A 9,962-nucleotide genomic window follows, 5' to 3' on the forward strand; every position below is an offset into this window, starting at 1 on the left:
CCTTCATTCAAGTACTTCTTATGCATTTCATTCTCCTGTTTAGCGGCGTTGTGTTTTTCATACTGAAGATTTCCTCAAAAATTAAGGAAACGGCTTGTCAACGGCAAAAATTGGGTAGTACGGTGACACGGCGCCGGGGTGGTGCGAGAGGACGTGGGCTCCATCCCCGCGCTCGGTCAGTGTGGAGTTTGCATGTTCTCCAAGGCTGTGCTCTGGTTTCCTCCCAGTCTAAAGACATGCTGTTCAGGTTCACCCATAGTGTGTGTGTGTGTGTGTGTGTTCCACTGATGTATGGAGGAGTGACCCATTGTAAGTAGCGTATCTAGCAGCGTAAGTCACGGCGGTGAATAAGGTGCGTGGGCTGATAACAGAGCCGATTCGAAGTCACTTTGGAGAAAAGCGTTTGCCAAATGATGTAAACAAAATAGCAAATTAAGAAGGAACTCACCGTCTAGTTTGCAGTATAAATATCAGTACTGCATTTAAGTGTTTGTATACAAAGGTAAAAATACACAAGTAAAAAGATGTGAATTTTGGGGCTCAAGACCAGACCCCCACCCCACCCCACCCCACCCCACCCCACCATTTAGATACATGACTTTAGCCCTAACAAATTCATTCACAAGCAGGTCATAATTCCATAAACCGGGGCAAAAACAGGCTGCATTTATTACAAGCGGAATCACCAATTCCAGTTTATAATTTGACAAACCCAAACTGGCTACCGGTGAAATTTTGAAAAGATTTGATCAGTTACAGCAAATTGGACATATCCTCCGTGGACCGAACTTGAGACGATGCACTGATCTATGAAAGTTAAACTGACTGGGGGGCCCCGTCATGATCAAATAATCAAACTCCAGCAAACCTGCTCATGCTTTTTATTCGGCTTTCACACAGCTACATAGAAAAACATCTTTTTCAGCGTTGGGTACATTGTATGGTCATACTTTTTAATGAGAAGTGGCAAAGGGGTGCACTGAAGATGAATGCAGGCAGAGCCAAGAGCTGCAGTTTAAAATCAGGTTTAATCAACAGCAGGTCTGTGGGGCCTTATGTGGCACGACTGGACGTGTTGGTGCTGCTACTGGAACCAGTACTTCCAGTAACGGACATCTTCATCAGAGTTCGGTTCAGCTGTGTGCAAAAATGAGAAACATTTTGTATAAAAAAAAAAAAAAAGACACCAGGATATTTATGGAACTATTTATTCTACCGCTTCACCGCTATGATCGATGACACCAACAGGTCCTTCCTTACCTCCTCAAACTTGCGAATTTGTCGGATGAAAAAGTCACCGTACCGGCGGGCAACTTTGGCATCTGCAATATGTATCATGTCCTAGAAAACAAACACACACTTTAATCTGGTGCCTCGACACAAAGTCCTAGGACTGACGTGCAAAGTATAACAACAAGAATCTTAATAAATTTCCCAGCACGCACGCATACTTTGTCAACGTAGAAGTCGACTTCAGAAGCGGACTGGAACTCTCCGTCGAGAGCAGAGATGCCGCTGGTCCACACCAGGTTCTTCATTTTGTGCTTGAAAACTAGCAGCTGAATGCGGAACTCTTGTTCCGCCATATCCAGAAACCCCGCCAGTTTGGCGGCAGGCATAGTGGTGTACAACTTGAGAAAGCTGAGGAAAAGGGGCAATGTGGCACAGTCAGAATGGCAGCGTTAATCGTGAGGAACAAGCAGGCAGACTGGTAATATCACATCACAACTGAGGTAGAGTCTGACACCACATAAGACAGCACAGTGATGTAATCACAGACATACAGTATTGTCTAAATGATTTTCTAAGTTTGAGTCCCTGTAAGCAAGGTATGTCAAGTGTGTTGCTTTGGTTAAACATTTACTAGCAGCAAATGGCATTTTTACCTTCGGATGGTGGACAGCTGGGCCTGTTGTTGGACCTCTTCTGCAAATACCTTCAGCTGCTGCTGGAAGGGTTCCTTGTGGTAGTTGGGGTGAACGTTGTCGTAGTTGGGCACCACAGGGGACAAGAACTTAGGACATGCAAAGCTGAAAAGCTCTTCGAACACCTGCAGGTCCCTAAGGGAAATGAAGGCAACACTCCAGTTCATAGACTGAACCAATCACACATCACAGTAAGATCACAATAATGTCTATTGCACAAATGGACATGGGAAGTTAACTATTATAACCAATATCCTGTACATACATAACATTAACACAAATTCAAGACCTGGACTAAAATAACGTACATCGGCTCCTCAACTGAGGCCAGAAGTCTTACAACCAAATTAAAAGTAACCGCTAATAAACTATTAATAGACATCACTATTGATTTATATGTTAGGTTCTGTAAAAATTTTGAATATAGTTACAACAAATAGAAAGACTTAACATTGCCATCATCTTTAAGCTACAATCCAAATTAATTTAACATGATTAAACATTGTCTTCAACAATGCCTATTACTACCCAACTGTTCACTGATTCATCCCATAATCATGCACAGCACTTGTGATCTTGGTGTTTGATCTCTAGGAGATTTAACACCAGGTGCTTGCTTTACTGCCATCTATCAGCTGGGTGAATAAATAGAGGCCACTACAGACAAATTTTAGGGGGAAAAAGTGAGGAGAAACAAAAAATGAATGTTACAATCTTTAAAAATCCATAACTTAATACATTGAGCCATTATACCTAACTTTCCCATTATTGTTAACTAGCATTGATCTTACTGTACTCGACAGGATAAACCAGTCTAAATTGATCCATTTTCTGTCTTTCTGCTTAACTTACCCCTTCTGCATACGTAGCATCTTGTCCCCATACTTTTCACGCAGCTGAGTGTGAATGCTCTCATCAATACGCATGGGGTACATGGTGAGGGCTATGGCCAGTAGGCCATGCATCTGCTCATTTTGCTTGTTAATCTGAACAGGACACCATGGGAGAACAAGTCAAGAACCATTTAGCATGTGTGGGCAAGGAAGAATGAAAAGACTACTTTGTTTACAGTTAATTTAATCTCTAGTTAAATCTAAAGGAACATCAAATACAGAGGGGATCACTTGTGTTAACATTGAACAATTCTTTTTACATGCTACATGTCAAAGTTTGGCCACACTCTTACAGCAAAAACATGCAAGTAACAGTCCTCCTGTCTAATGGTACATTTTAAAAGCAGCTAACTGACCATTTCGTATTTGTAGGTTGACCTCTGGAACATATTTCTTGTCCGCTGGATGTAAAGCAGAATGTTGGCAAAGACACGGATGGCATCCTGGTACCGCCGCATCATGAGGTAGGCAAAGCCTACATAGTAGTAGGTAGTGATCTGACACTCCGGCACACGGGAATACATGCTCTGTGTTCAAAGTGTTGACAAGGAAAAGGACAGACCATGACAAAAATAGTTGCTTAGTCTGACAAATAAAAAGGACAATGGTATTATAGCATTGCACTTAAGAATCAACTGGTCGCCAAGACGAGACATTAGAATTGTCCCATAGAAAGGTACCTGTGCTCAGAACTTTGCTGTCGTCAACATAAATAAATATGAAAATTAACCAAAACAAGTAGAAATGCACTATTTTTCAACTCATATACAGGGGAATTACATTTTATACGATAAAAAAAATAACCAGCAGGAGAGATTGTGACTTTAGTAAATACAGGTACCAGCATAGTTTTAAAAAAAATTAAAAATAAAATCATTTGGATCCATTTCCCAAAAATCAGACTGATTGTAGTTATGACTAAAGACCAATTATGTTGTGGCTAGGCTAAAGAAACTCAAAAGATTTTAAATGAGATGGTATCTAGAGGAGTTTTACCTTTTTGTTGAGTTCAATGTTCTCCAGAACCTTAATAGCCTGGTAGTAATCACCCAGAAGGGAGTGCAGTCGCAGCAGACCCACTAGGCTGAAGTAGCCCAGCATCTTGTAGAGGGAGTGGCGGCCATACTCACCCGCCACGCTCTCTGGGTCCCCTGTTACAAACCCAAACTGAGTCAGAGGGTGATTCAGTTCACAAACTCACCCACTACATAAATTGCAGACAGTTCTTGTGACTTCTTATACAAAAGGTTAATCTGTGGTGACAGCACAGAAATGCCCAAAGAAACGACAGCATAAAGACCATTAAGAGCAAGTCTGAAAACCAGCCTTGACTGACACATCCTTCCTTCCGTCCTCCTTTCTACTTCACAGTTGCATCTCTAGATCCATTCCTCAAACATCTCCCTTCTATTTTGCAGATTTATCAGTTCTGACACTTCTCTTCATTCCTCAGTTCACCTCTATAAATTGGATATCTTGTGCCATTTACTCATTTTTTTATTACCTCCACTGGTGTACACCTCCAGCTGTCGATTAATGTTGCTCTTGTCCACAAGTGAATGCAGAACATTAAGTACACTGTGAACGTTCCAGATCTTAGGGTTGTTTCTTAAGAACTCGATCTCCTCCTCTGACTTCTTTGCTGTCTTACAGCGATACTGGCTGAAGGACTGAAACTGATAGATGAATTCATCAATGATATCCCATAGCCATTGATTGGGAAGCTCCAAAGGGGCAGGTCCATCTGCATCTGTGTACATGATTTACATAACATCCAATAAGCAAAGCAGTCCAGACACAATGTTCCTTAAAGCCACAGCAATGCATTTAAATAATTAAAAGTTTCAAATTTACACATACTTAAAATGTAATTGAAGAGGTTGCAGTAATTGTAGTAAGACTCAAACCTCTGGTCAAGGGTCGGTCCACCCTAAACACAAAAGAGAAACATGTTTGTCAGTTTTCAGGAAGATACCAGTGGAACAGCAACTGATAAAACTCAGGAGAATTCATTACTGCCCTTAAATATTTTTAACAGGACTGTGTTCATTGATACACAGTCTGACCAGCTGAATGTTTTACGATACACATGAAAAAATTAAAAGCAGAATATCTGGTGTCATATTTCCCCCATCCTCCTCTACATAATACAGTGCACAAAAATATCTGGCCAAATTAGCTTAAAATTTTTCATATATGGAGGAAATCAAAGGGTAAATATTTTCCACAGCAATTTATAACTTTTGCTGCATATAATGCATAAACTATTATACTATATATACACACAAGATCCCAAGCTCTTGTACATTCCTGCCGATTTATTAATTCACACTTATTAAAATGTTAACTGTTCAAAACTTTCAAAGTATCATACGAGATTGAACTCACGCTGACTTTGGCGTAGATGTGTCTGTAATACAGCTCTTTGTATAGGATTAAAAACACAGCATCTGTGGATGGAGACATTCTTTGAAGGTAGAGAAAATTACAGTAAAATTAAACCTACAATGTTAATGATAAAAGCCACAGCTTGGTGACCAGAGTCATTATTTTAATTTTCAAAATGTGTTCACCACTGATCCATTAACAGTTTTTACTTTTTTTAACACATTTTTTCACTTAGCAGATGCTTTTCTCCAAAGCGACTTACAATGGATATTATGTAGTGCTACTAGCCCACACACCTTATTCACGAAGGTAACTTACACTGCTAGATACACTACTTACAGGGGGCTACTCATCCATGCATCAGTTAAACACACACTCTCTGTGTCACTCACACACTATGGGTAACCTGAACAGCATGTCTTTGGAGTGTGGGAGGAAACCGGAGGACCCAGAGGAAACCCACGCAGACACGGGGAGAACATGCAAACTCCACACAGACCGAGTGGGGATTGAACCCATGTTCTCTCACACTACCCAGGCGCTGTGAGACAGCAACGCTACTCGCTGTGCCACCCCGTTCTCATTCCACTTCCAATTTTTTTTGTATCTAGGTACATAAGAGATTTTCTGACATACTCCTGCTGTACAAATCCATCCTTTCAACATGAAACCATAAATTTGCTGATCTGACCACTGCTTCCAGGTAGATCAGTAAGAAGGAATGTAAAGTTCTATACTTACCATTACCCACTAACGAAGCAATTGCTTCTGCCTCGGGCCAAGGTGATGTCTTGAAGAAGCGATCAGTCAGCTTGTTCCAACTATATGAATGGACAAACAAAAAGAATTGAATTCACATGCAAAAGAGTATCGTGGCCCTTTAAGTGTAAGGACTGAACTGCTGCTATGGATGCAGCATATCCATTTAATCAAAGAAAAAGTATAGCTTTTCTTTTTAGGCATTCACTCAACAGTTTTCAGTAAAGTGATGTTCTAATCACATGTACATGTCACATGTACATCAAGTACAGCTTAACTATTTTTCTAATGTGTTTAATCACAATCATCATTTATTTACTAACAAATCATATAAGTAGATGTCTACTACAAACTATTTTATATGCTTACACTTTTTCATTGTTCTTCATATAAGCGTTATGAATGTTACCAAGCACAGGAAGCTTTACCTGTTCTCATAAACATCTTGGATCTCATATATTTTCTGTTCAATGCTCTCACTGGACACACGATTGGCCTGCAGCTCATACACCTTCTGGTCAATTAGGTCTGAAATGGTCTTGTGGAAGTACTGCAGGAAGTTCTTAATGACCTCTGGAATGACGTGGTAGGTCTGCTGCTCATACTGGCGCTCATAGGCTAGGTCCGCCTTGGGGTCACCTGTCCACGTGAGAGGTAGGAACAGGAGCAGGAGTAAACAAAAGAGAGGAAAAAAGACATTCACCATAGAAGAAACAGAAGAAATATAAAAAATAAAAAAAAAGGTCACATTTCAATTTGTGATAAATCAACCCTAACCCCACACAGTTAATCAACAGAAATTTAGGAAGATAAATAAGCTACTTTACTCAAGTCTACAAACACACACACATTTTCTGAACCGCTTGTCCCATTAGAATTAATACAAAAAAGGGGCAGCACGGTGGCACAGCGAGTAGCACTGCTGTCTCACAGCACCTGGGTGGTGCGAGAGAACATGGGTTACATCCCGCTCAGTCTGTGTGGAGTTTGCATGTTCTCCCCATCATGTCTCTGTGCGTTTCCTCCCACAATCCAAAGATATGCTGTTCAGGTTCACCCATAGTGTGTGAGTGAGTGACTGAGAGTGTGTTCCACTGATGGATAGGTGATGATGGATAGGTGACCCAGTCTAAGTAGTGTATCTAGCAGTGTAAGTCACCGCGGTGAATAATGTGTGGGCTGATAACACTACATAGAGTTCATTGGAAGTTGCTTCGAAGAAAAATATCTGATAAATAAATAAATGATGAAAAAAATGATGTTTGCTGTAAAGCTCACCAGTATGGAGATCGTAATCGGCGGGGTACGAATAAGGGTCGTACTGCAAAGTAAGCAAATGGAGAAAACGCGTTAATTTCAATTGAACACTAGTCTATCATAAGTCAGGCACGTCATCGAACATGATGCTAACGAAGTGTTCACATGACATAATATAAAAAAAGCTTAAAGGATAACTGAAGTACTCCAGAAAGTAAAGCGGCAAATAAAATATCACTAATAATCAACTGAACAGACACACAGAAACCGTTTTTGTGTGGAAGCGTCGCTTTTAGTTTTTTTAATCGACACGCGCCACAAGTCACTTCTTCGCGTGTCTCCGAAGGAACAGACAAAGACAGAGCGCCTGTTTCTGCAAACAAAGCGAACACATTTCACTAACGTCTCCATCCACGTCGTCGTTCTGGTACATCGTGCCGTTCGATTCCGCGTAAACTCGAGGAAAATAGAAGTTAAACCACGAGCTGCTACCGGCGAAGACGAAAAGCTCGGCGGAAAAGGAAGGGCGGGGCTAACAAGAGCTACTTCCGCTGCTCCACCAGCCACAAGTGCATGATGGGATAGTGGAGGAATATAGTTGCATAACAGGACCTTGCGGCCAGTTGTTGGAGGTGATCGAACAAAAGTTGACAGCGAAAAACCGTTTACTGTGACTAAAGATGTCATTGTTTTATACTGTTCGTCATCTAGGTACTAAGCAGCAATCCACACTGGGGAAGTAAAATTAACCAAATTTAACTCATTTATGTAGAGAACGGGGAGGGAACGGGGACGACTACATGAAGGCAAATATTTTAAAGTTTACTACTGTGCTGTTGTTCAATATGATATGAATTCGAATTCAGTGAATTCACACGTTTTCATTAAAATGTTGTGTTGATTGTTAGATCTCTTTTATAAGTGAAGCGTAATAATATGTATTAATTTCAATGAAACTGCTGTGCGGCTGCTTTTGTATATGTGATTTATGATATTTTAGCTTGGAATTGAATTTGTTAAAAAAAAAAAAAACAAAAAAAAAACAATTCCTTCAAAGAAAGAAAAAAACCCCTGTAGTAAAGCTCTTAGTCTGATGGGCTTCCTTTCCCAGAGTTTTACTAAGAAAACTTTAACCCTAACCCCGAAACTCCCACTGGCTGTGGTGTCCTTACTCAATGTGACCGTATACCATTTATATAATTATTGGCATCGTCTCTGGTATCAATGCCATGAGTACAATTACTATAAATGAACGGCAATAACATCTGGCTCATTCCAGCTCAACTGTTCAGGCGACGGCCACCTTCGCTTTTCCTTGCAATGCTCTCAGTCGCCAGCAGGTGGAGTCCATCGCTCGATATGTCGACATGTCGCTCGCGACGTCGAAACGCGAGCTCGTGGAAAACATCTGTTGCGCATCGCTGCTAACGCGTAGCAGCTGAGTGTTGGCACATTTACTGGCCCGTTTGATCCGTTTTTGTACCCCGTGCTACTCCTTCTACAGCAACCCATTATTATTATTATTATTATTATTATTATTATAAAATTACAACTTCATCTAATGTAACATAAAAGTTCGTGGCCGTTCCTTTGACTGCGAAATCGTCTCCTCATTCATTCCGAGCTTTCTGTAGAAAGGCTCAAGAATATTTAATAAGTGGACATATAGTATTTCACTGAGTGTTACGTGCGGACAAGCGTCCGTAAAATGAAGGCTTGCAGTAACAATGACAAGTCAAGTGCCCTTTAAACTGTAACGGAGATCACTGCACGTGCGAACTAGAGGCGAAATGATATCCGAGTCGTTTCTGATCTCATGAGGGAAAGGAAATCGCTTTTCCCAAGCGGGGTCGCGGGGAGCTGGAGCCTAACCCAGCAACACAGGGCGCAAGGCTGGAGGAGGAGGGGACACACGCAGGACGCATCCCAAGCGGGACTCGAACCCCAGACTCACGGGAGAGAAGGACCCCCTCAAACCCCCTGCGCCACCACACCCCCTTTACAACACACCTTGAATTACTAATATTACTGATGTAACTGTTTCTTAGAAATAAGAGGAAAGGTGGGTAGGCCCGGAGGGTTAGTGACCAAATAATTGTTTCTTAAACCTTACAGCATGGTTTAAATTAAATAAATAAATAAATAAATAAAAACTCGTATGATCATGCTAGCTGCGGTAACAATGGGCATGTGTTTGCATTTATAAACCGTGAGGCCATTTACTGAGAGCGTTGCTATTTTGCTATTTAGTCACAATAGAGCATTACTGCCAACGCAGTAAAATGCAGTTTTCTTCCGTTACATTCATTGCCTTCAATTCAGGTTGCGCCGGCGCGTGAATCGACTGCGCGCACACGCTTCCCTGGCCGCCCTCGTCGCATTCGCGCGCGCGCGCACACACACATACACACAAAATGATTTTTTTAACGCTTGCGACACAACGGATGAAGGAGAAAAGCGGTGTTACAGCTGTAAATATATAGGTACACTTCTCCTTTCTCACGCACCCAATTTCGCAGGTCGCTGGACCAGAGAAGAGCGCAATAAATTATAAGAAGGAGTTCGGATCTGACTGCAACTGGATCACTGGCCTGCGTGTCATTGTAGGCAAACCCACGGGTGTAACAAAGGGACACTCGACTCCCAGTATCTCCATATAACTTCACCGAGCGCTGTGGCTCATACTGTGTGGACACCCAATACCCCACATGTAGCATCCAATGGAGTCGCTTCTGCTTTC

General features: G+C 41.5%; 1 protein-coding gene across 2 annotated transcripts; it reads right to left on the reverse strand.

The window, feature by feature from the left end:
• Window positions 1-865: 865 nt before the first annotated feature.
• Window positions 866-7,777, reverse strand: eif3s6ip (eukaryotic translation initiation factor 3, subunit 6 interacting protein). Of its 2 annotated transcripts, XM_029253836.1 has the most exons (14): window positions 7,626-7,777; window positions 7,244-7,286; window positions 6,394-6,604; window positions 5,948-6,027; window positions 5,207-5,268; window positions 4,679-4,748; window positions 4,323-4,568; window positions 3,815-3,969; window positions 3,175-3,345; window positions 2,778-2,911; window positions 1,887-2,060; window positions 1,452-1,641; window positions 1,261-1,341; window positions 866-1,137 (listed from the first exon to the last, which is right to left on the reverse strand). In XM_029253836.1, the coding sequence occupies exons 1-14, from the start codon at window positions 7,653-7,655 to the stop codon at window positions 1,054-1,056; spliced, it is 1,731 nt and encodes a 576-aa protein (XP_029109669.1). In that variant the 5' UTR covers window positions 7,656-7,777; the 3' UTR covers window positions 866-1,053. The 2 variants fall into 2 exon arrangements, with proteins under 2 accessions (XP_029109669.1, XP_029109670.1); XM_029253837.1 differs by lacking the exons at window positions 5,948-6,027; window positions 7,244-7,286; window positions 7,626-7,777 and having other exon boundaries at window positions 6,394-6,472.
• Window positions 7,778-9,962: the final 2,185 nt, after the last annotated feature.

The sequence above is a fragment of the Scleropages formosus genome, chromosome 8, assembly GCF_900964775.1.
Source record: "Scleropages formosus chromosome 8, fSclFor1.1, whole genome shotgun sequence".
Classification (NCBI taxonomy): domain Eukaryota; kingdom Metazoa; phylum Chordata; class Actinopteri; order Osteoglossiformes; family Osteoglossidae; genus Scleropages; species Scleropages formosus.

Coding starts and splice junctions, on each gene's coding strand:
- eif3s6ip (XM_029253836.1), bottom strand. CDS start 7,655: ATGTACCAGAACGACGACGTGGATGGAGAC. Junction 1,642..1,886: donor CAGCTGTCCACCATCCGAAG/GTAAAAATGCCA, acceptor CCTTTTCCTCAG/CTTTCTCAAGTTGTACACCA. Junction 1,138..1,260: donor AAATTCGCAAGTTTGAGGAG/GTAAGGAAGGAC, acceptor TTTTGCACACAG/CTGAACCGAACTCTGATGAA.